The 27808-nt window shown below is 43.3% G+C and overlaps 2 protein-coding genes across 2 annotated transcripts; both read left to right on the top strand.

Moving 5' to 3' along the window:
* Positions 1–88: 88 nt before the first annotated feature.
* On the top strand, positions 89–20630 carry LOC140266919 (protein NLRC3-like). The gene is made up of 12 exons (XM_072362059.1): positions 89–198; positions 708–878; positions 951–1076; positions 1205–1297; positions 2157–2213; positions 2593–2665; positions 2906–3134; positions 3439–5356; positions 5449–5622; positions 5707–5874; positions 18100–18146; positions 18221–20630. Exons 2-12 carry the CDS (start codon positions 796–798, stop codon positions 18784–18786), a joined length of 3534 nt encoding a protein of 1177 aa, XP_072218160.1. The 5' UTR covers positions 89–198; positions 708–795; the 3' UTR covers positions 18787–20630.
* A 1016-nt stretch (positions 20631–21646) lies between these two features.
* On the top strand, positions 21647–27132 carry allc (allantoicase). Its single transcript, XM_072362090.1, has 11 exons — positions 21647–21840; positions 22804–22854; positions 23208–23295; positions 23821–23940; positions 24125–24204; positions 24292–24424; positions 24499–24654; positions 26090–26163; positions 26234–26342; positions 26440–26558; positions 26636–27132. Exons 1-11 carry the CDS (start codon positions 21751–21753, stop codon positions 26813–26815), a joined length of 1200 nt encoding a protein of 399 aa, XP_072218191.1. The 5' UTR covers positions 21647–21750; the 3' UTR covers positions 26816–27132.
* Positions 27133–27808: the final 676 nt, after the last annotated feature.

The raw sequence follows: 27808 nt of genomic DNA, 5'->3' as shown, positions 1-27808 counted from the left end.
TAGCTCCATCTAGTGTACAAAGTGGATACTTACATCAGGTTTCTGGCACACGTTGGACTCGGCTGACGTCATTCTTGTTGACAAAGAGGAAGTAATGTCTAAAACCAGGATTGTGAGTCATCAGTCATCAGCTTCTTTCCTCCAAATTTCAGTCGACAGCGGAAGCGTCTTTAAATCGTCCTGAAGTCAGTTCAGCAGGTGAGAATCTGTAAAGGTCTTATCTACAGGGTCTGTCTGTTAACTCTGTGCTGGATCACTGGAACCAGGAGTTTCTCTTTATCCTACTTTAAAGTAGATGTACAGGGTGTGTTCCAGTCTGATTATTGTAGACTGATTTAAATGTTAGTGGATAAAAGCCGCTGCAGTCCTGTAAGACCGGTCATGTTAGTAGTGCTGATAACAGAGGAACATTCCTTTCTGACAGCTGTTACTCTCATGCACAACAAGCTACAACATTAGCACCACAAGCAGTTCCACAGAAGTAGTCATGATGATGTGGGCATTTTCCCCTCAGTTAGCATCGACAGAGCATGTCTGACAGCTCTGGATCAGAACAGCTTTGTTTCTTATCTCTACTGCAACACCAAAGCTCACTTTTTCTCAGCAGCACAGCCACATATGAACCGACAAATCCTCTCCATGTGGACCAAACTGTTGTTGTCCCTGAACCCTCCTCAGGGCTTGTGTCATTTGTTGAATCCTCACAGAGCAGACCCTGTTCTTCAGTGCGTTTCTGCATCGAATTCTGGAAAATAAAGCAGTGTGTGCTGTCCATGTGAAGCTGTGGACTCTGCTATGGATCAGTATGAGGAGGTCCGAGTCCCCCCCGCTGGAACCTCTCTGTGGGGGGAACATGAGCTCCAGAGCAAAGCTCAGAGGTGAGATGAACATCTCTAACTGCTCAAACCATCATTATTCCCTCTCACAGCTCTGTGTGTGTTGTATTCAAGCCCAAAACACCAGGGATCAGACTGTTCTGGACCTGAACCAGAACCGGGCCTGGAAGCGAGCTGTGTGTCCGTGAAAAGTGAGCAGTCCATGGAGCCTCCGCTTGCTTTTAAAGGGTTAGATAAACAGTGAGTTTCCCAACCTGATGATGAACTGAACACACATGAAATCCACTGATTACAGGAGAAAACTGCATCATCCATCACTGGAGCTTCTCTTTTACCTTCTGTTGCCTGAACTTCTGTCTTTTCATCAGACTCCAGCAGCAGGAGCAGAACTGTCCTGAAGTCAGCTGCATGTCCAAGGAGCCTCCGCTTGCTTTCAAAAGTGCAAATTCATCTGAAACTAAGTAAGTTAGTGTTTGTCCGTCAGTGTTTCTGTCTCCTGCTGCAGTTATCTGTGTGTTTCTGACTCTAAAAGGTGGGATTCTCCCTCCGGGTCGAGGATGAGCCTCAGGGGAGGGTTTGGTTATGATTTATTTCACTTGGCTGCTATAAACGATGTGTCTCCACCTTTGTCAGTGCCTTACGGGCCAGGCTGGGACACCAGGCTGAGTTTTACCAGAAACCAGGGGGTGTTTGAGCAGCTGAAGACTTTAAGCTGATCAGCCAGCAGGAGTTGCTCAGCATACAGATCTACTTCATATGTTTAGTGAAAGCTGTGAGGATGTCCTGGACTGAAGGTTCCTCTGTGGCTTCTGACTCAGTCACCTGTCCTGGATGACTGCAGTGGTCCATGATCAGGTCTGATCCTGACTCACCTGGAGTGGAGGATGATGGAGCTGCTGGAGCTCCTGTTCCAGCAGGTGGAGGAAAGTCTTCTCTGTGCTTTTCCTGCCTTTTCTTTTTTGGTCTCTGACGTCATGAAACTTCCCCCTGAAAGGAATCAGTTCTGTTTAATCCAGACATGCAGCTGTTCACAGCCGGTGGGTCAGTACTTCATCAAAAGTAACCAATCGGTTCCTCCTCTACCCACCGGATCTGTTGTAATTACTCAGAATCAGAAACTCACAGATGATGAAACATTTGATGACAGAAAAACATAATTTGTTGTTCATCACTTCTTTGTATCCTGAACATGTGACACAAAGGTCCACTTCAGTTAACAGCATGTAGCCTCAGAGATGATGCACAGATGCTCTCTTTATGATTTAAAACTTCACTCCATCAAAGCACATCTTTGCTCACTTTGACTTCTGGCTTTTGCAGAGTAAATCTAAAGGACCAACAACAGCACCAACACAACCAAGAGCAGCCCACAGCTCGGTTTGTCCCACACACAGACCATCACATACAGATTTAGAAACACTGGGAACAAAAAAAGCTTCTTATTAGGTAAGAAAAGAGCATAACTTACTTCAGTAAGAGAGTGTTACAAAAGTATGGCTCAACAAACCGTTTCATAAAAGGATCGACAACAACGAGTCCAGAGGACATATTTCTGGATGAATCGTGTTCCCAGAAAGACGTTGATTAAAACTGAAAAGATTACTGGTGGACTGTCCCTTTAAGTGACACTTCTTCTTCTTCTTCTTGAGGCGTCTCCTATGGAGCGTGTGTTTAGTTTAACCTTTAATCCCTTTGTTCTTCTGCCGGATCCTTCATGCAACACAACGCTTTAAACAAACTCGGCATGTTTTTGCAGCGCTAACCCGGAGATCTCGGCGGTCCTCGGTGGTCAGTCTGTCTCTCAGCAGCATCTGGAGTCCATTTTTATGGTGAGAACTGGTTCTCCTTTGTGACATTCAGTCCACAGACGTTGTTTTTAGCACAAATCCCACCTTCATGAAGTTTATAACGTTCAGATATTGGTGGAAGTCTTTGTTATGGATTCAACTCTCATTATTAAGGGTGATTTTAACTGATTATCAATCATAATATCCACCAAGCTTTTCTTACTGGACTTACACTGAAATCTGAAGTAGTTTTCAATAATTAACTGCAGTTATTTCTTCCAGCTGCTGGAGGAGAACATCATAAGTTTCGTGAAGAACAAACTAAAGCAGTTCCAAAAGCTTCTGAGTCCAGATTACCCAGAGTGCTTAGAGAGCCAGAGGGAGGATGAGGATGTGTTGGATAGTGAAGATGAAGAGCAAAGAAGGAACAGGAGAGACTCGTTTCTGAAGATCACGTTATATTTCCTGAGGAGGATGAGGCAAGAGGAGCTGGCTGAGCTTCTGCAGAGCAGTAAGAGATAACACCAAGTAAACCAAAAGTGGAAGTTCACTCTTTTTCAGCTTAAAAGTCTTCAGTAAGACTGAAAATATGAACAGTTTGTGACTCAGATTCAGATCAGAATCAGCTACAGAACAAAGTTACCTGTCATACCGTCTAAAAGCTAGCAAAGCTAACAGCTGATAGCGATAGAAACCATAATAATCACAGTAACATAGATTTACATTTTCTTCTGAAACACTCCAACAGATGCAAAAAAGACAAATGTTCTGCAGAAGTAATAAGTAATAAGATGCGTTGCTGTTTGTTCATTCAGGGACTCCCAGAACAGACTTTCAACAGATACACAAGTCAAACCTGAAGAAGAAGTTCCAGTGTGTGTTCGAGGGGATTTCCAAAGCAGGAAACCCAACCCTTCTGAATCAGATCTTCACAGAGCTCTACATCACAGAGGGGGGGACTGGAGAGGTCAATGAGGAACATGAGGTCAGACAGATTGAAGCAGCATCCAGGAAAGCAGGCAGAGCAGAAACATCCATCAGACAAGAAGACCTCTTTAAACTCCCACCTGGAAGAGCTGAACCAATCAGAGCAGTGATGACAAAGGGAGTGGCTGGCATTGGGAAAACAGTCTTAACTCAGAAGTTCACTCTGGACTGGGCTGAAGGCAAAGCCAACCAGGACATCCAGTTCCTGTTTCCATTCACTTTCAGAGAGCTGAATGTGCTGAAAGAGAAAAAGTTCAGCTTGGTGGAACTTGTTCATCACTTCTTTACTGAAACCAAAGAAGCAGGAATCTGCAGCTTTGAACAGTTCCAGGTTGTGTTCATCTTTGACGGTCTGGATGAGTGTCGACTTCCTCTGGACTTCCACAGCAAGGAGCCCCTGACTGATGCTACAGAGTCCACCTCAGTGGATGTGCTGCTGATAAACCTCATCAGGGGGAACCTGCTTCCCTCTGCTCGCCTCTGGATAACCACACGGCCTGCAGCAGCCAATCAGATCCCTCCTGGCTGTGTTGGCATGGTGACAGAGGTCAGAGGGTTCACTGATCCACAGAAGGAGGAGTACTTCAGGAAGAGATTCAGAGTAAAGAAGCAGGCCAGCAGCATCATCTCCCACATCCAGACATCACGAAGCCTCCACATCATGTGCCACATCCCAGTCTTCTGCTGGATCACTGCTACAGTTCTGGAGGATGTGTTGGAAACCAGAGAGGGAGGAGAGCTGCCCAAGACCCTGACTGAGATGTACATCTACTTCCTGGTGGTTCAGGCCAAAGTGAAGAATGTCAAATATCATGAGAAATCTGAGGCAGATGCACACTGGAGTCCAGAGAACAAGAAGATGATTGAGTCTCTGGGAAAACTGGCTTTTGAGCAGCTCCAGAAAGGAAACCTGATCTTCTATGAATCAGACCTGACAGAGTGTGGCATCGATATCTCAGCAGCCTCAGTGTACTCAGGAGTGTTCACACAGATCTTTAAAGAGGAGAGAGGGCTGTACCAGGAGAAGGTGTTCTGCTTCATCCATCTGAGTGTTCAGGAGTTTCTGGCTGCTCTTCATGTCCATCTGACCTTCATCAGCTCTGGAGTTAATCTGATGGAAGAACAAAAAACATGCCGGTTGCAGAAAGACAAGCCCAAACTAACAAATCTCCACCAGAGTGCTGTGGACCAGGCCTTAAAGAGTCCAAATGGACACCTGGATCTGTTCCTCCGCTTCCTCCTGGGTCTTTCCCTGCAGACCAATCAGAGGCTCCTACGAGGCCTGCTGACACAGACAGGAAGTAGATCACAAACAGGAAGTAGATCACAAACAGGAAGTAGCTCACAGACAGGAAGTAGCTCACAGACAGGAAGTAGCTCACAGACAGGAAGTAGCTCACAGACAGGAAGTAGCTCACATACAGGAAGTAGCTCACAGACCAATCAGGAAACAGCTCGATACATCAAGGAGAAGATCAGTGAGGACCTGTCTGCAGAGAGAAGCATCAATCTGTTCCACTGTCTGAATGAACTGAAGGATCGTTCTCTGGTGGAGGAGATCCAACAGGCCCTGAGATCAGGAAGTCTCTCCACAGATAAACTGTCTCCTGCTCAGTGGTCAGCTCTGGTCTTCATCTTACTGTCATCAGGAAAAGATCTGGATGTGTTCGACCTGAAGAAATACTCTGCTTCAGAGGAGGCTCTTCTGAGGCTGCTGCCAGTGGTCAAAGCCTCCAACAAAGCTGTGTAGGTACAGATTTAGAGGGATGTGTATGAATATACTGCTGCTGTTTTTATAGGAGAGAAAGTCACAGATTTATCTGATTATTCCTCCTCAGACTGAGTGGCTGTAACCTCTCAGAGAGAAGCTGTGCAGCTCTGTCCTCAGCTCTCAGCTCCCAGTCCTGCAGTCTGACAGAACTGGACCTGAGCAACAACAACCTGCAGGATTCAGGGGTGAAGCTGCTGTCTGATGGACTGCAGAGTCCAAACTGTAAACTGGAAGCTCTCAGGTCAGGTTACAGCTGTCTGTTGGTCAGTTAAATCCATCACTATGTCTGTGTTGGTGCGGCTGTTCTGATATTGTCTTATTTCAGGTTGTCGGGTTGCTCGGTCACAGAGGAAGGCTGTGCTTCTCTGACCTCAGCTCTGAACTCTAATCCCTTCCATCTGAACGAGCTGGACCTCAGCTACAATCATCTCGGAGACTCAGGATTGAAGATGCTCTCTGGCGGACCATCACAGTGGAGACTGGAGACTCTCAGGTACAAAGTGACAACAGAAGCTTTATTAGAGCAAGTTGTTGCTTCTTTCTGTTTAGCTTTAATTCCACCTCACCAGCCGGTTATCATTAAAAAAGAAACCCAAAGTGTCCAAAGTGTACACACTAAAAAAACCTGACCATTCAAATATGTTTTTCCATCTTCAACTTGAATTTAATTTGTCAAAGACCTCTAGTTCAGAGCTCTATAGTCCCAGGAGTCCGACTCTGTCAGAGGTGACAGAGTAGAGATAGGGAGCAGGCATAGAAGGAAGAGCAGAAAGATAAAGTGCAGAGATAGAGGGGGGAGGGAAGTACAAGGTAAGTGCTGGGATAGGAGATGCTCACTGAAGAACTTTTCAGGAGCTTCTTGAAGATAGACAGGGACGCCCTTGTTCTGGTAGCGCTCGGTAGGTCATTCCACCATCGTGGGACGACACATGAACAGAGTTTGGATTGTCTTAGGCGTGGTGTAGGAGCTGCTAGACGACAATCCTGGGACCAACGGAGGGACCCAGTTGGGACCTTTTTCAGGTCTGTTTCAGGTCTGTTTGCTGCACAAACTGTGAAGCTCTGACATAAACATAAACACAGACCTGAAACAGATCTGAAACAGACCTGAAACAGACCTGAAACAGACCTGAAACAGATTTGAAACAGACCTGAAACAGATTTGAAACAGACCTGAAACAGACCTGAAAAGGACCTGAAACAGACCTGAAACAGATCTGAAACAGACCTGAAACAGATCTGAAACAGATGTGAAACAGACCTGAAACAGACCTGAAACAGATTTGAAACAGACCTGAAACAGATCTGAAACAGACCTGAAACAGATCTGAAACAGATCTGAAACAGATGTGAAACAGATCTGAAACAGACCTGAAACAGATGTGAAACAGACCTGAAACAGACCTGAAACAGACCTGAAACAGACCTGAAACAGATGTGAAACAGACCTGAAACAGATGTGAAACAGACCTGAAACAGATTTGAAACAGACCTGAAACAGATGTGAAACAGACCTGAAACAGATGTGAAACAGACCTGAAACAGACCTGAAACAGATTTGAAACAGACCTGAAACAGATCTGAAACAGACCTGAAACAGATCTGAAACAGATCTGAAACAGATGTGAAACAGATCTGAAACAGACCTGAAACAGATGTGAAACAGACGTGAAACAGACCTGAAACAGACCTGAAACAGACCTGAAACAGATGTGAAACAGACCTGAAACAGATGTGAAACAGACCTGAAACAGATGTGAAACAGACCTGAAACAGATTTGAAACAGACCTGAAACAGATGTGAAACAGACCTGAAACAGATGTGAAACAGACCTGAAACAGACGTGAAACAGACCTGAAACAGATTTGAAACAGACCTGAAACAGATCTGAAACAGACCTGAAACAGATTTGAAACAGACCTGAAACAGACCTGAAACAGATGTGAAACAGACCTGAAACAGACCTGAAACAGATGTGAAACAGACCTGAAACAGATTTGAAACAGACCTGAAACAGATGTGAAACAGACCTGAAACAGATCTGAAACAGACCTGAAACAGATTTGAAACAGACCTGAAACAGACCTGAAACAGATGTGAAACAGATTTGAAACAGAACTGAAACAGATGTGAAACAGACCTGAAACAGATGTGAAACAGACCTGAAACAGATGTGAAACAGACCTGAAACAGATTTGAAACAGACCTGAAACAGATGTGAAACAGACCTGAAACAGATCTGAAACAGACCTGAAACAGATTTGAAACAGACCTGAAACAGATCTGAAACAGACCTGAAACAGACCTGAAACAGATGTGAAACAGACCTGAAACAGACCTGAAACAGATGTGAAACAGACCTGAAACAGATTTGAAATAGATCTGAAACAGATCTGAAACAGACCTGAAACAGACCTGAAACAGATGTGAAACAGACCTGAAACAGACCTGAAACAGATGTGAAACAGATCTGAAACAGATTTGAAACAGACCTGAAACAGACCTGAAACAGATGTGAAACAGACCTGAAACAGATCTGAAACAGACCTGAAACAGACCTGAAACAGATGTGAAACAGATCTGAAACAGATCTGAAACAGACCTGAAACAGATTTGAAACAGACCTGAAACAGATTTGAAACAGACCTGAAACAGACCTGAAACAGACCTGAAACAGACCTGAAACAGATCTGAAACAGACCTGAAACAGATCTGAAACAGATGTGAAACAGACCTGAAACAGACCTGAAACAGATTTGAAACAGACCTGAAACAGATCTGAAACAGACCTGAAACAGATCTGAAACAGACCTGAAACAGATGTGAAACAGATCTGAAACAGACCTGAAACAGATGTGAAACAGACCTGAAACAGACCTGAAACAGACCTGAAACAGACCTGAAACAGATGTGAAACAGACCTGAAACAGACCTGAAACAGACCTGAAACAGACCTGAAACAGATGTGAAACAGACCTGAAACAGATGTGAAACAGACCTGAAACAGATGTGAAACAGACCTGAAACAGACCTGAAACAGATTTGAAACAGACCTGAAACAGATCTGAAATAGACCTGAAACAGATCTGAAACAGATGTGAAACAGATCTGAAACAGACCTGAAACAGATGTGAAACAGACCTGAAACAGATGTGAAACAGACCTGAAACAGATGTGAAACAGACCTGAAACAGACCTGAAACAGATTTGAAACAGACCTGAAACAGACCTGAAACAGACCTGAAACAGATGTGAAACAGACCTGAAACAGATGTGAAACAGACCTGAAACAGATGTGAAACAGACCTGAAACAGATGTGAAACAGACCTGAAACAGACCTGAAACAGACCTGAAACAGATGTGAAACAGACCTGAAACAGATTTGAAACAGACCTGAAACAGATCTGAAACAGACCTGAAACAGATTTGAAACAGACCTGAAAAAGATTTGAAACAGACCTGAAACAGATGTGAAACAGACCTGAAACAGATCTGAAACAGACCTGAAACAGATTTGAAACAGACCTGAAACAGACCTGAAACAGATGTGAAACAGATTTGAAACAGAACTGAAACAGATGTGAAACAGACCTGAAACAGATGTGAAACAGACCTGAAACAGACCTGAAACAGATGTGAAACAGACCTGAAACAGATCTGAAACAGACCTGAAACAGACCTGAAACAGATTTGAAACAGACCTGAAACAGATGTGAAACAGACCTGAAACAGATCTGAAACAGACCTGAAACAGATTTGAAACAGACCTGAAACAGATCTGAAACAGACCTGAAACAGACCTGAAACAGATGTGAAACAGACCTGAAACAGACCTGAAACAGATGTGAAACAGACCTGAAACAGATTTGAAATAGATCTGAAACAGATCTGAAACAGACCTGAAACAGACCTGAAACAGATGTGAAACAGACCTGAAACAGACCTGAAACAGATGTGAAACAGATCTGAAACAGATTTGAAACAGACCTGAAACAGACCTGAAACAGACCTGAAACAGATGTGAAACAGACCTGAAACAGACCTGAAACAGATCTGAAACAGACCTTAAACAGATCTGAAACAGACCTGAAACAGATCTGAAACAGATCTGAAACAGATGTGAAACAGATCTGAAACAGACCTGAAACAGATGTGAAACAGACCTGAAACAGACCTGAAACAGACCTGAAACAGATGTGAAACAGACCTGAAACAGATGTGAAACAGACCTGAAACAGATGTGAAACAGACCTTAAACAGATTTGAAACAGATGTGAAACAGACCTGAAACAGATGTGAAACAGACCTGAAACAGATTTGAAACAGACCTGAAACAGATGTGAAACAAACCTGAAACAGACCTGAAACAGATGTGAAACAGATTTGAAACAGAACTGAAACAGATGTGAAACAGACCTGAAACAGATGTGAAACAGACCTGAAACAGACCTGAAACAGATGTGAAACAGACCTGAAACAGATTTGAAACAGACCTGAAACAGATGTGAAACAGACCTGAAACAGATCTGAAACAGACCTGAAACAGATTTGAAACAGACCTGAAACAGATCTGAAACAGACCTGAAACAGACCTGAAACAGATGTGAAACAGACCTGAAACAGACCTGAAACAGATGTGAAACAGACCTGAAACAGATTTGAAACAGATCTGAAACAGATCTGAAACAGACCTGAAACAGACCTGAAACAGATGTGAAACAGACCTGAAACAGACCTGAAACAGATGTGAAACAGATCTGAAACAGAATTGAAACAGACCTGAAACAGACCTGAAACAGATGTGAAACAGACCTGAAACAGACCTGAAACAGACCTGAAACAGACCTGAAACAGATGTGAAACAGATCTGAAACAGATTTGAAACAGACCTGAAACAGACCTGAAACAGATGTGAAACAGACCTGAAACAGATCTGAAACAGACCTGAAACAGACCTGAAACAGATGTGAAACAGATCTGAAACAGATCTGAAACAGACCTGAAACAGATTTGAAACAGACCTGAAACAGATTTGAAACAGACCTGAAACAGACCTGAAACAGACCTGAAACAGACCTGAAACAGATCTGAAACAGACCTGAAACAGATCTGAAACAGATGTGAAACAGACCTGAAACAGACCTGAAACAGATTTGAAACAGACGTGAAACAGATCTGAAACAGACCTGAAACAGATCTGAAACAGACCTGAAACAGATGTGAAACAGATCTGAAACAGACCTGAAACAGATGTGAAACAGACCTGAAACAGACCTGAAACAGACCTGAAACAGACCTGAAACAGATGTGAAACAGACCTGAAACAGACCTGAAACAGACCTGAAACAGACCTGAAACAGATGTGAAACAGACCTGAAACAGATGTGAAACAGACCTGAAACAGATGTGAAACAGACCTGAAACAGACCTGAAACAGATTTGAAACAGACCTGAAACAGATCTGAAATAGACCTGAAACAGATCTGAAACAGATGTGAAACAGATCTGAAACAGACCTGAAACAGATGTGAAACAGACCTGAAACAGACCTGAAACAGACCTGAAACAGACCTGAAACAGATGTGAAACAGACCTGAAACAGATGTGAAACAGACCTGAAACAGATGTGAAACAGACCTGAAACAGATGTGAAACAGACCTGAAACAGACCTGAAACAGACCTGAAACAGATGTGAAACAGACCTGAAACAGATTTGAAACAGACCTGAAACAGATCTGAAACAGACCTGAAACAGATTTGAAACAGACCTGAAAAAGATTTGAAACAGACCTGAAACAGATGTGAAACAGACCTGAAACAGATCTGAAACAGACCTGAAACAGATTTGAAACAGACCTGAAACAGACCTGAAACAGATGTGAAACAGATTTGAAACAGAACTGAAACAGATGTGAAACAGACCTGAAACAGATGTGAAACAGACCTGAAACAGACCTGAAACAGATGTGAAACAGACCTGAAACAGATTTGAAACAGACCTGAAACAGACCTGAAACAGATTTGAAACAGACCTGAAACAGATGTGAAACAGACCTGAAACAGATCTGAAACAGACCTGAAACAGATTTGAAACAGACCTGAAACAGATCTGAAACAGACCTGAAACAGACCTGAAACAGATGTGAAACAGACCTGAAACAGACCTGAAACAGATGTGAAACAGACCTGAAACAGATTTGAAATAGATCTGAAACAGATCTGAAACAGACCTGAAACAGACCTGAAACAGATGTGAAACAGACCTGAAACAGACCTGAAACAGATGTGAAACAGATCTGAAACAGATTTGAAACAGACCTGAAACAGACCTGAAACAGACCTGAAACAGATGTGAAACAGACCTGAAACAGACCTGAAACAGATCTGAAACAGACCTGAAACAGATCTGAAACAGACCTGAAACAGATCTGAAACAGATCTGAAACAGATGTGAAACAGATCTGAAACAGACCTGAAACAGATGTGAAACAGACCTGAAACAGACCTGAAACAGACCTGAAACAGACCTGAAACAGATGTGAAACAGACCTGAAACAGATGTGAAACAGACCTGAAACAGATGTGAAACAGACCTTAAACAGATTTGAAACAGATGTGAAACAGACCTGAAACAGATGTGAAACAGACCTGAAACAGATTTGAAACAGACCTGAAACAGATGTGAAACAAACCTGAAACAGACCTGAAACAGATGTGAAACAGATTTGAAACAGAACTGAAACAGATGTGAAACAGACCTGAAACAGATGTGAAACAGACCTGAAACAGACCTGAAACAGATGTGAAACAGACCTGAAACAGATTTGAAACAGACCTGAAACAGATGTGAAACAGACCTGAAACAGATCTGAAACAGACCTGAAACAGATTTGAAACAGACCTGAAACAGATCTGAAACAGACCTGAAACAGACCTGAAACAGATGTGAAACAGACCTGAAACAGACCTGAAACAGATGTGAAACAGACCTGAAACAGATTTGAAACAGATCTGAAACAGATCTGAAACAGACCTGAAACAGACCTGAAACAGATGTGAAACAGACCTGAAACAGACCTGAAACAGATGTGAAACAGATCTGAAACAGATTTGAAACAGACCTGAAACAGACCTGAAACAGATGTGAAACAGACCTGAAACAGATCTGAAACAGACCTGAAACAGACCTGAAACAGATGTGAAACAGATCTGAAACAGACCTGAAACAGATTTGAAACAGACCTGAAACAGATTTGAAACAGACCTGAAACAGATTTGAAACAGACCTGAAACAGATGTGAAACAGACCTGAAACAGATGTGAAACAGACCTGAAACAGATTTGAAACAGACCTGAAACAGATCTGAAACAGACCTGAAACAGATCTGAAACAGATCTGATACAGATGTGAAACAGATCTGAAACAGACCTGAAACAGATGTGAAACAGACCTGAAACAGACCTGAAACAGACCTGAAACAGACCTGAAACAGATGTGAAACAGACCTGAAACAGATGTGAAACAGACCTGAAACAGACCTGAAACAGATGTGAAACAGACCTGAAACAGACCTGAAACAGATGTGAAACAGACCTGAAACAGATTTGAAATAGATCTGAAACAGATCTGAAACAGACCTGAAACAGACCTGAAACAGATGTGAAACAGACCTGAAACAGACCTGAAACAGATGTGAAACAGATCTGAAACAGATGTGTAACAGACCTGAAACAGACCTGAAACAGATGTGAAACAGACCTGAAACAGATCTGAAACAGACCTGAAACAGACCTGAAACAGATGTGAAACAGATCTGAAACAGACCTGAAACAGACCTGAAACAGATTTGAAACAGACCTGAAACAGACCTAAAACAGATGTGAAACAGACCTGAAACAGACCTGAAACAGATGTGAAACAGACCTGAAACATACCTGAAACAGACCTGAAACAGATGTGAAACAGACCTGAAACAGACCTGAAACAGATGTGAAACAGACCTGAAACAGATGTGAAACAGACCTGAAACAGACCTGAAACAGATTTGAAACAGACCTGAAACAGATGTGAAACAGACCTGAAACAGATCTGAAACAGACCTGAAACAGATTTGAAACAGACCTGAAACAGATCTGAAACAGACCTGAAACAGACCTGAAACAGATGTGAAACAGACCTGAAACAGACCTGAAACAGATGTGAAACAGACCTGAAACAGATTTTAAAATAGATCTGAAACAGATCTGAAACAGACCTGAAACAGACCTGAAACAGATGTGAAACAGACCTGAAACAGACCTGAAACAGATGTGAAACAGATCTGAAACAGATTTGAAACAGACCTGAAACAGATGTGAAGCAGACCTGAAACAGATCTGAAACAGACCTGAAACAGACCTGAAACAGATGTGAAACAGATCTGAAACAGATCTGAAACAGACCTGAAACAGATTTGAAACAGACCTGAAACAGATGTGAAACAGACCTGAAACAGACCTGAAACAGATGTGAAACAGATCTGAAACAGATTTGAAACAGACCTGAAACAGATGTGAAGCAGACCTGAAACAGATCTGAAACAGACCTGAAACAGACCTGAAACAGATGTGAAACAGATCTGAAACAGATCTGAAACAGACCTGAAACAGATCTGAAACAGACCTGAAACAGACCTGAAACAGATGTGAAACAGATCTGAAACAGATTTGAAACAGACCTGAAACAGATTTGAAACAGACCTGAAACAGATGTGAAACAGACGTGAAACAGACCTGAAACAGATTTGAAACAGACCTGAAACAGATCTGAAACAGACCTGAAACAGATCTGAAACAGATCTGAAACAGATGTGAAACAGATCTGAAACAGACCTGAAACAGATGTGAAACAGACCTGAAACAGACCTGAAACAGACCTGAAACAGATGTGAAACAGACCTGAAACAGATGTGAAACAGATGTGAAACAGACCTGAAACAGATTTGAAACAGACCTGAAACAGACGTGAAACAGACCTGAAACAGATGTGAAACAGACCTGAAACAGATTTGAAACAGACCTGAAACAGATCTGAAACAGACCTGAAACAGATTTGAAACAGACCTGAAACAGACCTGAAACAGATGTGAAACAGACCTGAAACAGACCTGAAACAGATGTGAAACAGACCTGAAACAGATTTGAAACAGACCTGAAACAGATGTGAAACAGACCTGAAACAGATGTGAAACAGACCTGAAACAGATTTGAAACAGACCTGAAACAGACCTGAAACAGATGTGAAACAGATTTGAAACAGAACTGAAACAGATGTGAAACAGACCTGAAACAGACCTGAAACAGATGTGAAACAGACCTGAAACAGATGTGAAACAGACCTGAAACAGATGTGAAACAGACCTGAAACAGATCTGAAACAGACCTGAAACAGATTTGAAACAGACCTGAAACAGATCTGAAACAGACCTGAAACAGATGTGAAACAGACCTGAAACAGACCTGAAACAGATGTGAAACAGACCTGAAACAGATTTGAAATAGATCTGAAACAGATCTGAAACAGACCTGAAACAGACCTGAAACAGATGTGAAACAGACCTGAAACAGACCTGAAACAGATGTGAAACAGATCTGAAACAGATTTGAAACAGACCTGAAACAGACCTGAAACAGATGTGAAACAGACCTGAAACAGATCTGAAACAGACCTGAAACAGACCTGAAACAGATGTGAAACAGATCTGAAACAGATCTGAAACAGACCTGAAACAGATCTGAAACAGACCTGAAACAGATGTGAAACAGACCTGAAACAGATTTGAAATAGATCTGAAACAGATCTGAAACAGACCTGAAACAGACCTGAAACAGATGTGAAACAGACCTGAAACAGACCTGAAACAGATGTGAAACAGATCTGAAACAGATGTGTAACAGACCTGAAACAGACCTGAAACAGATGTGAAACAGACCTGAAACAGATCTGAAACAGACCTGAAACAGACCTGAAACAGATGTGAAACAGATCTGAAACAGACCTGAAACAGACCTGAAACAGATTTGAAACAGACCTGAAACAGACCTAAAACAGATGTGAAACAGACCTGAAACAGACCTGAAACAGATGTGAAACAGATCTGAAACAGATGTGTAACAGACCTGAAACAGACCTGAAACAGATGTGAAACAGACCTGAAATAGATCTGAAACAGACCTGAAACAGACCTGAAACAGATGTGAAACAGATCTGAAACAGACCTGAAACAGACCTGAAACAGATTTGAAACAGACCTGAAACAGACCTAAAACAGATGTGAAACAGACCTGAAACAGACCTGAAACAGATGTGAAACAGACCTGAAACAGATTTGAAACAGACCTGAAACAGACCTGAAACAGATGTGAAACAGACCTGAAACAGACCTGAAACAGATGTGAAACAGACCTGAAACAGATTTGAAATAGATCTGAAACAGATCTGAAACAGACCTGAAACAGATGTGAAACAGACCTGAAACAGACCTGAAACAGATGTGAAACAGATCTGAAACAGATGTGAAACAGACCTGAAACAGATGTGAAACAGACCTGAAACAGATCTGAAACAGACCTGAAACAGATGTGAAACAGATCTGAAACAGACCTGAAACAGACCTGAAACAGACCTGAAACAGACCTGAAACAGATGTGAAACAGATCTGAAACTGACCTGAAACAGATGTGAAACAGACCTGAAACAGATCTGAAACTGACCTGAAACAGATGTGTAACAGACCTGAAACAGACGTGAAACAGATGTGAAACAGACCTGAAACAGACCTGAAACAGATCTGAAACAGACCTGAAACAGATGTGAAACAGACCTGAAACAGATCTGAAACAGATGTGAAACAGACCTGAAACAGACCTGAAACAGATGTGAAACAGATCTGAAACCGATTTGAAACAGACCTGAAACAGACCTGAAACAGATGTGAAACAGACCTGAAACAGATCTGAAACAGACCTGAAACAGACCTGAAACAGATCTGAAACAGACCTGAAACAGATCTGAAACAGACCTGAAACAGACCTGAAACAGATGTGAAACAGACCTGAAACAGACCTGAAACAGATGTGAAACAGACCTGAAACAGATTTGAAATAGATCTGAAACAGATCTGAAACAGACCTGAAACAGACCTGAAACAGATGTGAAACAGACCTGAAACAGACCTGAAACAGATGTGAAACAGATCTGAAACAGATGTGTAACAGACCTGAAACAGACCTGAAACAGATGTGAAACAGACCTGAAACAGATCTGAAACAGACCTGAAACAGACCTGAAACAGATGTGAAACAGATCTGAAACAGACCTGAAACAGATTTGAAACAGACCTGAAACAGACCTAAAACAGATGTGAAACAGACCTGAAACAGACCTGAAACAGATGTGAAACAGACCTGAAACAGATTTGAAACAGACCTGAAACAGATCTGAAACAGATGTGAAACAGACCTGAAACAGACCTGAAACAGATGTGAAACAGACCTGAAACAGATTTGAAATAGATCTCAAACAGATCTGAAACAGACCTGAAACAGATGTGAAACAGACCTGAAACAGACCTGAAACAGATGTGAAACAGATCTGAAACAGATGTGAAACAGACCTGAAACAGATGTGAAACAGACCTGAAACAGATCTGAAACAGACCTGAAACAGATGTGAAACAGATCTGAAACAGACCTGAAACAGACCTGAAACAGACCTGAAACAGACCTGAAACAGATGTGAAACAGATCTGAAACTGACCTGAAACAGATGTGAAACAGACCTGAAACAGATCTGAAACTGACCTGAAACAGATGTGCAACAGACCTGAAACAGACGTGAAACAGATGTGAAACAGACCTGAAACAGATGTGCAACAGACCTGAAACAGACGTGAAACAGATGTGAAACAGACCTGAAACAGATCTGAAACAGACCTGAAACAGATGTGAAACAGACCTGAAACAGATCTGAAACAGATCTGAAACAGATCTGAAACAGACCTTGAACAGATGTGAAACAGACCTGAAACAGATCTGAAACAGATCTGAAACAGACCTGAAACAGATTTGAAACAGACCTGAAACAGACCTAAAACAGATGTGAAACAGACCTGAAACAGACCTGAAACAGATGTGAAACAGACCTGAAACAGATGTGAAACAGACCTGAAACAGACCTGAAACAGATGTGAAACAGATCTGAAACAGATGTGAAACAGACCTGAAACAGATGTGAAACAGACCTGAAACAGATCTGAAACAGACCTGAAACAGATGTGAAACAGATGTGAAACAGACCTGAAACAGACCTGAAACAGACCTGAAACAGACCTGAAACAGATGTGAAACAGATCTGAAACTGACCTGAAACAGATGTGAAACAGACCTGAAACAGATCTGAAACTGACCTGAAACAGATGTGCAACAGACCTGAAACAGACGTGAAACAGATGTGAAACAGACCTGAAACAGATCTGAAACAGACCTGAAACAGATGTGAAACAGACCTTGAACAGATGTGAAACAGACCTGAAACAGATCTGAAACAGATCTGAAACAGATCTGAAACAGATGTGAAACATCTCAGATGGTCCGGCTCATCTGAGAACTCTTTGGCTGCTCTTGTCAGAATCTTTGGACTCGTGTTGGACAGAAATGGTTCTGTTTCTTCCTGCAGGGTGGACCACAGTGGGGAGCAGTGGTTAAAGCCTGGTCTGCGGAAGTGTAAGTTTCTTTAATGTTTGCACATGAGAGCAACACGACCGTGATACATGCTAACTGTTGTGTACTTTTCTCAGATTTCTGTGAACTTGAACTGGACCCAAACTCGGTGAACACCAACCTGAAAGTGTGCGACAGGAAGGTGACGGTGGTGGAGGAGGAGCAGCCGTACCCCGACCACCCCGACAGGTTCGGCTGGTGGCAGCTGCTGTGCAGAAACGCTCTGACCGGCTGCTGTTACTGGGAGGTGGAGTGGAGGGGCAGAGTCCACATATCTGTGAGCTACAGAGGAATAAAGAGGAGAGGATTCAGAACCGACTGCAGGTTTGGAGAGAACGACCAGTCCTGGAGTCTGAGCTGCTCTGATACTGTTGGATACTCAGTCTGGCACAATAACAGCGTAACAACCATCTCCTTCTCGTCCCCCTCCGCTGAGTCCGTCTCCAACAGAGTGGCAGTGTATGTGGACCATCCTGCTGGCGCTCTGTCCTTCTACAGGGTCTGCTCAGGCAGACTGAGCCACCTCCACACCGTGAACACCACATTTACAGAACCGCTGTATCCGGGTTTTGGCTTCTGGTCATTTGGTTCCACTCTGTCTTTGTGCTCGCTTTGGAACGACTGTGATTCAGGTCAAATATGAGCATGTTTGTTGCACTGACTGCAGCGCAAATAAACTGAGAAATATATTTGTTCAAGAGCATACACGACCGTTTTTATTGGCTGGATGTCTTTCATATAGATTTATACAGTAAATAAGTATAAAGAGAAGATAAGGACCATAGTGGGACTGACACAACATCACCCATCATATCAAATGTGTTCCAGCAGCTGTGAACTCATTCAGATGCATGTAGTGTAGAAACAGTGAATGTAGCTCATGAATCAGGTCATATTGAGCAGAAATTAAACGTTGAATAATGTAAAAAACACATTACCCTCTTCGTGGATGGTTCTCATGTCTGACAGGAAGACTGAGATGCAGCTCGAAACATTTCATTCATAAAGAAAAGAAACAAAGTTTCTTTCTGAACATCGAAGCCCAGAGTCCAGACTGAGAGGCATTTTCAGCAGAATTTGAGTCGATGTGTTTCACTTGATGCTTTCTGAAAATAAGTAGCAAACATTTCCACATGTGGACAGTTTGAAGCCTTGTGTTGGTGGAGAATGAACACATCGAATGCTCCATTTAAACATTGAAAAGATATTTTCAAATATAACATCCGTTTTGTTCAGTTTGGTGATAAACTGCTAAAAGTTGTTTCCTTTTGGGCCACTTATCTTTCAGAGCTCAGATCACTTTCACTTTCTGTGAAATCAGCAAATAAATGATCGACAGATGCACTCAAAGTTCATTAAGATGCTTCAGAAAGGTGTGCAGGAGGTTAGTTACTGTGGGTATAAATGAAAAGTGCTTGAATTCTTGTCTTAAATGATTTATTAGAGCATCAACAATCATTCCTATGATCCAGTCTTAGTGTCTCCCCCCAGCAGCTTATTTATATTATGTGTCATATTTAGCTTTGTTGTAAATCTGTGTCCCAACCAGCCTTTTAACTCTTTGTGTCATCATTGCCTGGATATCTACATTTAGCTTAATTTCTATTAGCAGATCAGCCTGAAACAGAACCAGAGGGAACCAAAAGTCTTTGTTTTCTCACTAAATGAAACGTCTTCTCAGCAGGAAACTGGAAAAAATGCTCAAAATGAACTAAATCCAGAATCAGAAGGAGACAGAACCGGACTGAAAGCCAAGGATGGAGGTTAAATAGTGACAGGACATCATCAATTAAGTGGAAACACATGCACAACCAGGAAGTTCTAAAAGAGAAGTAACAGGAAGCAGACTTTCAAAATAAAACAGGAAACTGAACACAAACTCGGAGAACAAAAATCCACAACTCCAAAATACTGAGAACAGAAACAGGAAAACACAGAAAAAAACCCAGGAAATCTGACCCAAAGTCATGAAATAACAAAATAAAACATAACATTCTTAGCCGTGTTAGCAGTGTTTTTGCAGTGTTTTAGCAGTGCGTTCGCAGTGCGTTTGCAGTGTGTTAGCAGTGTGTTAGCAGTGTGTTAGCAGTGTGTTAGCAGTGTGTTAGCGGTGTGTTAGCAGTGTTTTAGCAGTGTTTTAGCAGTGTGTTTGCAGTGTTTTAGCAGTGTGTTTGCAGTGTTTTAGCAGTGTTTTAGCAGTGTGTTTGCAGTGTTTTAGCAGTGTGTTTGCAGTGTTTTAGCAGTGTGTTTGCAGTGTGTTCGCAGTGTGTTCGCATTGTGTTAGCTGTGTGTTTGCAGTGTTTTAGCAGTGTGTTTGCAGTGTTTTAGCAGTGTGTTAGCAGTGTTTTAGCAGTGTGTTTGCAGTGTGTTTGCAGTGTGTTTGCAGTGTGTTTGCAGTGTTTTAGCAGTGTTTTAGCAGTGTGTTTGCAGTGTTTTAGCAGTGTGTTAGCAGTGTGTTTGCAGTGTTTTAGCAGTGTGTTTGCAGTGTTTTAGCAGTGTTTTAGCAGTGTTTTAGCAGTGTGTTTGCAGTGTTTTAGCAGTGTGTTTGCAGTGTGTTCGCAGTGTGTTCGCATTGTGTTAGCTGTGTGTTTGCAGTGTTTTAGCAGTGTGTTTGCAGTGTTTTAGCAGTGTGTTTGCAGTGTTTTAGCAGTGTGTTAGCAGTGTTTTAGCAGTGTGTTAGCTGTGTGTTTGCAGTGTGTTTGCAGTGTGTTTGCAGTGTTTTAGCAGTGTTTTAGCAGTGTGTTTGCAGTGTTTTAGCAGTGTGTTAGCAGTGTGTTTGCAGTGTTTTAGCAGTGTGTTTGCAGTTTTTTAGCAGTGTGTTTGCAGTGTTTTAGCAGTTTTTTAGCAGTGTGTTTGCAGTGTTTTAGCAGTGTTTTAGCAGTGTGTTTGCAGTGTGTTCGCAGTGTGTTCGCATTGTGTTAGCAGTGTATTTGCAGTGTGTTAGCAGTGTTTTAGCAGTGTGTTAGCTGTGTGTTTGCAGTGTGTTTGCAGTGTTTTAGCAGTGTTTTAGCAGTGTGTTTGCAGTGTTTTAGCAGTGTGTTTGCAGTGTGTTTGCAGTGTTTTAGCAGTGTGTTTGCAGTGTTTTAGCAGTGTGTTAGCAGTGTGTTTGCAGTGTTTTAGCAGTGTGTTTGCAGTGTTTTAGCAGTGTGTTTGCAGTGTGTTTGCAGTGTTTTTGCAGTGTGTTTGTTGTGTGTTAGCAGTGTGTTAGCAGTGTGTTAGCAGTGTGTTTGCAGTGTGTTTGCAGTGTTTTAGCAGTGTGTTAGCAGTGTGTTTGCAGTGTTTTAGCAGTGTTTTAGCAGTGTGTTAGCTGTGTGTTTGCAGTGTTTTAGCAGTGTGTTTGCAGTGTGTTTGCAGTGTGTTAGCTGTGTGTTAGCAGTGTTTTAGCAGTGTGTTGGCAGTGTGTTCGCGGTGTGTTCACGGTGTGTTAGCGGTGTGTTAGCAGTGGGTGCTGCACACATGCATGAATGAATGGAGTCGGTCTGTCTGAGCAAACAGCTGCTGAACTTTGTCCTGCAGAGTGGTGTTGGGCGTCTCTTCAGGCCCAGCAGGACGAGTGGCTGCTCCCAACTTTCTGTTCACATCTCAGAAACTGCAGGAAAATCTCAGCATGGCCGAGAGGAAGACGATAGGAAAGACTGAGGCAGAGCCGGACTTCCTGCAGTTTAATGATCTGGTCTGTGAGACAGTCGGAGGGAAGGTGAGTCACTCGAGCACATGAAAAGTACAATTATTCATTAACCGAACACACTTCAACCCAACAACAACACTTACATTCAGAACTGTAAGATACCAGCGAGCACACAGATAGTGATTTACACGGATGAATGGTCAATAATTGTTATTTATTCTAATTAATTACAGTCTGTCAACTTATCTGTTGTTGGTTCACTGCAAACTAATCATTAAAGCAGACATTTTTCACAGATTAACTCAGTTTCTGAGGTCTTAATGAAACAGGATGTGACATGTTTTGGTCAAAATATCACAGAGAGACAGAACAACGGCTGCTTCTCAGCTCCGTTTGTACAGCTCTGTTCACAGCAGCTGGTTGGTAACAGGTTACAGGTCGTGTCTTGAGCTCAGAAGCTCAGGTGAAAAGCTCACAGGAACTGGGGTTCCATAATGCTCGTTGTTTTATTACTGACCCTCTCTTCATCAGGGTCTTCCTCCTCTGAGATCAGCAGTGAAGCTTTGAGCTGCCATGAAAACACATTTGGACACATATTCCTCTAAATAAGCCCTGAAGCTCATCATTACAGTATCTAAGAGCTCAGACTACCACACACCAAACTGATCTGATTCTTACATTTCCGAAATTTCTGAAGCCAGAAATCCTTGTTGGGAAATACATCATTAAGACATAAGATGGTACATATATATGTGACCTGAGCAGACTTTTTATTGCTGTGATAACATCTGAAAATATTCTAATTTTTGCTAGTTTTTTCTCTTGAAAATCAGACAAAATGAATAAATAAACAGATGAATTACCAACCGGTTAATCAGTTTCAGCTCTGGGAACTTTTACATGTTTCACATCAGTGCCAAACTGTAAACCAGCAGAATAGAAATCAGTTCTACTTTAACTCATGAGCTACTTTCTCAACACAAATCTCTGTTGGTTAGCTTGATAAAGTGTGTTTTCCTGTCGTTCTTCCAGGTTATTTTTGCTACAGACGAGTGGTTCGCTCCTGCTGGAAACCTGCTGAAGGTACAGCTCTGACCATCAGTACTGTGGTGGTAAAGTGGGTGATGTTAGTCAGCTCTGAGCAGAGTTCAAACCATGTGCCGTTCATACTGTATGGCAGGAGCACGGTGTGTTTAAGGACCCCGTAAAAATGCTGCACATGAGACACAAAGCCTCCGACAGGTTAGAGTCCAGAAAACTTCAGGTTCATCAAAGGATGAGGTCAAACAGATAAGAACAGTCGATAAAAGGAAATGCAAATACAGTCAAACAGAAAAACATCCAAGAGCAGAACAAACACCATGAACATCAGCAGTGTGTAAAGATCAATGTTCTCAGCTTTTACCGGCTCAACATGTCACATCTGTGTTGGACAGAGAGAGCCGCCGCAGTTCATAGCGTCGGCGTTCACAGAGTTTGGAAAATGGATGGATGGATGGGAGACGAGGAGGAAGAGAATACCTGGTTAGTGTCCTTCTGTTCGTTTTCAGCTTCTCACAGAAGATCTTTATGATGTGTACAGCTCATAGATGTACTGTTCAGAGGTCAAATTCAAGTGTTAAAGGGACGAAGTGAAGAGAATCGGGCCGAGCACAGAACCCTGAGGAACTCCATGACTTACTCTGGGGTGTGAGGAAGATTCTTCATTTCCAAGAACAAACTGGAATCTATCAGATGAATATGACTTAAACCAGCCTAATGCAGCTCCTTTAATCCCAATAACATGTTCAAGTCTCTGTAACAGAACGCTGTGATCGATCGTATCAAATGCAGCTCTGAGATCCAACAGGACAAGAAACAAGTCCGCCATCAGAGGCTAAGAGGAGCTCATTGGTAACTTTCACCAGTGCTGTTTCTGTGCTATGATGCACTCTGAATCCTGACGGAAACTCTTCTTCTCTTGGTTGAAGCTGGTTGTTTTTCCAGCCTGAGGTGAACATCTTCACCGTGACTGTTTTACATGTTTCTTTGTCACCTGTTGGGTTAAAGGTCACGACTGGTGCATCATCCAGCTGGGAGTTCCCGGGCTGATCCACGGCTGTGATGTGGACACGTCTTTCTTCACTGGAAACCACTCGCCTTACGTCTCCATCCAGGCCGGCTGTCTGGGTACCGAACGCTCTGTTTCTTCCTTTATCACTTCCTGTTTTCCCTTTGGCCCAGAACTCCTGATCTTTACTTTCTGCATTTATATTTCTGCAGCTGATTTTATCTGAACCTTCAGCTAAAGGAACAACATTCGAGCTGCTCTGTGCAGATGTGATTTAACAAACAAATCCTGTCCCTGAACCAGATCAGCCGCCCGCCTTCACGCTGGTGGGAGACCGCACCGGCATGGCCGCCTCTGACAGTGAGATGGCTGCCGTTGCTAAGGTAACAGTGACATCAATAAGCTGGTCTTCACAGTTAACCCCGCAGATTTAGTGCTGACTGACCGCTGACGTGCTGTTTGATTGACAGCTGGGCTCGGAGGCGTGGCCAGAGCTGGTGTGTGTGTCACAGCTGCAGCCCGGATACTCAGACTGCTGCCACAACTACTTTAAGGTGGACTTTAACAGCAGAGTCACACACCTGCGCCTCAACATGCACCCAGGTATGCACCCCCCCCCCGATGGCACAGCATCACATGATCACATGACTCTCAGCACAGTATGTGTGCGTTCTCAGATGGAGGCATAGCCAGACTGCGGGTGTACGGCGTCGGCCAAAGGGATTGGTCGTCTGTTTCCACCAACCAGGATGTCGACCTGGTGGCTATGACCAATGGGGGAGTCTGCCTGGGCTACAGCGACGCCCACTTTGGGCATCCGCGCAACATGATTGGTTCAAATCAACTTAGAATGACTTTGCTTTTTCTATTTATTGTCATTGATAGTGATAAAAAATCTACATAAGATTTAATCATAAGCTCCTCTGGTTCTTACCAAGGGCTAAAACTCAGTAAATCCAACCTCAGATGAACACTGTGTCATTACTTATTGAACAGAAACTATCTGGAGTCCATCGTTCTACAGAGAGAAAGATTATTCACAAGTGGAAAACATTCAGGACAGCTGTCAATCTTCCCAGGAGTGGACGTCCCAGCAAGTTCACCCCAAGGTGAAGAAGCCCAGAGCTACATCTCAGACTCTACAGGCCTCAGTTAGCATGTTAAAGGTTAAAGGTCACCCCAAGGTGAAAAAGCCCAGAGCTACATCTCAGACTCTACAGGCCTCAGTTAGCATGCTAAAGGTTAAAGGTCATACATCTCAGACTCTACAGGCCTCAGTTAGCATGTTAAAGGTTAAAGGTCACCCCAAGGTGAAAAAGCCCAGAGCTACATCTCAGACTCTACAGGCCTCAGTTAGCATGCTAAAGGTTAAAGGTCATACATCTCAGACTCTACAGACCTCAGTTAGCATGTTAAAGGTTAAAGGTCACCCCAAGGTGAAAAAGCCCAGAGCTACATCTCAGACTCTACAGGCCTCAGTTAGCATGCTAAAGGTTAAAGGTCACCCCAAGGTGAAGAAGCCCAGAGCTACATCTCAGACTCTACAGGCCTCAGTTAGCATGTTAAAGGTTAAAGGTCACCCCAAGGTGAAAAAGCCCAGAGCTACATCTCAGACTCTACAGGCCTCAGTTAGCATGCTAAAGGTTAAAGGTCATACATCTCAGACTCTACAGGCCTCAGTTAGCATGTTAAAGGTTAAAGGTCACCCCAAGGTGAAAAAGCCCAGAGCTACATCTCAGACTCTACAGGCCTCAGTTAGCATGTTAAAGGTTAAAGGTCATACATCTCAGACTCTACAGACCTCAGTTAGCATGTTAAAGGTTAAAGGTCACCCCAAGGTGAAAAAGCCCAGAGCTACATCTCAGACTCTACAGGCCTCAGTTAGCATGCTAAAGGTTAAAGGTCATACATCTCAGACTCTACAGGCCTCAGTTAGCATGCTAAAGGTTAAAGGTCATACATCTCAGACTTTACAGGCCTCAGTTAGCATGCTAAAGGTTAAAGGTCATACATCTCAGACTCTACAGGCCTCAGTTAGCATGTTAAAGGTCAAAGGTCATGGCAGCACAGTTAGAAAAAGACTGAACAAGGATGGCTTGTTTGGAAGGGCTGCAGGAGAAAGCCTCTTCTCTCTAAAAAGAACATGGCAGCACAGCTTAGGTTTGCAAAGCTGCATCTGAACTTAGTTTCTGTTCCATAAATAATGACTCAGGTGAGGTTGGACTCCCTTTCCTGGACTCCTTCTGACGGGACCCGGTGTGTTTGCAGGTCTCGGCCGAGCCGCCAACATGGCTGACGGATGGGAAACGGCCCGCAGACTGGACCGACCCAAACGGCTGAAGGTTGAAACTCACAACAGCAGATATTACCTGATGTGAGAGGAGCAGGAACTCAGAGCGATCCGTCTTACAGGTGGACCCGCGGGGGATCCTGCAGGTGCCGGGCCGGGAGTGGGCCGTCTTCCGTCTCGCTCATCCCGGGCTGATCGGCGCCATCGAGGTCGACACCAACCACTTCAGAGGTGGAGACGCCTTTCAGCGCCGTCTCCTCGCTGCTCCACCCAGAGTAAGCTCACCTTTTCACCTTTTCACCTTTTCACCCGATGCTTGTTCATCCAGGTAACTTCCCGGACTCCTGCCGGATCGAGGCGTGCCTCCTGAGCCCGGAGGAGGAGGCCCGGTCCATCAGAAGCGGCTGGAACCCGGTCCAATGGGAAGTCCTTCTTCCCCCTCAGAAGGTGGGTTTCCCCGTGTGTGACATCACTTCCTCAGTGTCAGGAGGAGCTTCCTCACCGCCTTCCTCCCTCTGCTGCAGCTCCTTCCTCATCACAGGCATCACTACAGCAGCTCGGACCTGAGGCTGAGCTTCCCCGTCAGCCACGTCCGTCTCGTCATCGCTCCGGATGGAGGAGTCAGCCGCCTCCGGCTGTGGGGTCGACCCACGCCGACCGCTGCAGCTCCAGCCAATCAGAAGAGACCAGCGTCCAAACTCTGAGGAACCTCAGAAAAAAAGCCGAGCAGTTAACCCTCTGGGGTCTGAGGGTCAGTTTTCTACGGCGCCGTAGTGACGTCATGCGGCGTGATCCCAGACCTCAGAGGGTTAAAGACAAATGAAACGGTGCGTCTAACAGTTTGATGATTAAAACGTTCACCACAGGAGCAGCTGCTTCTTCTCTGATGCTTCGTAAACATTGAACCAAACACGGTGGAATTGTGGGTTAAAACAGCCTTTTTACAAATAAATACTCATTAAATCATGAAATTTATTGATCTTATTTCTCAATAAAAACGACCCGACAGTCTGAATAAACTTCTGTTTGTTTAAAGTCATCCTCTTGGCTCTGATTGGTGCATCAGGAAACATTTACCCACAATCCTCTTTGCTTCTGTTCATCATATCATTTATTTAGATTTAAGTTTATCGGCAGCATCTCTTCTCAATGAATCACCTGAGATAACCAATCAGACGTCAGGGGATCAATGACTTCTCCCCTTTCTTCTTCTTCAGAAATGAGTTGTTTAAGAAACTCAAATAGATATTGATCTCCTCCTCATTGATTTCATTTAGCATCCTCTTGTCATTAGTTCTCACTCATCTGTCCGTTTCCTGGCTCTTCTCGTCGACGTCACCTTAAATCACCTTAAATCACCTTAAATCATCCTCATCCTCTGTTACTGAAGTTTGCCGAGTCGGCCTGCAGCACTAAACACATGAGGCTCCGCCCCCTCCATCAGTCACAGCTCTGATCCTGAACCTGACCTCTCATAAAGCTAACACTCATGTGCTAAAGCTAGCACTGACGTGCTAAAGCTAGCACTCACGTACTAAAGCTAGCACTCACGTAGTAAAGCTAACACTTACATGCTAAAGCTAACACTTACATGCTAAAGCTAACACGTGCTAAAGCTAACACTCACGTGCTAAAGCTAACACGTGCTAAAGGTAACACTTACATGCTAAAGCTAACACGTACTAAAGCTAACACTC

This window comes from Leuresthes tenuis, unplaced genomic scaffold (genome assembly GCF_036924035.1).
Source record: "Leuresthes tenuis unplaced genomic scaffold, fLeuTen1.0.hap1 SCAF_13, whole genome shotgun sequence".
NCBI lineage: Eukaryota > Metazoa > Chordata > Actinopteri > Atheriniformes > Atherinopsidae > Leuresthes > Leuresthes tenuis.
Note: the sequence above shows the minus strand (reverse complement) of the source record. Positions and strands in the feature narration are given on the sequence as shown.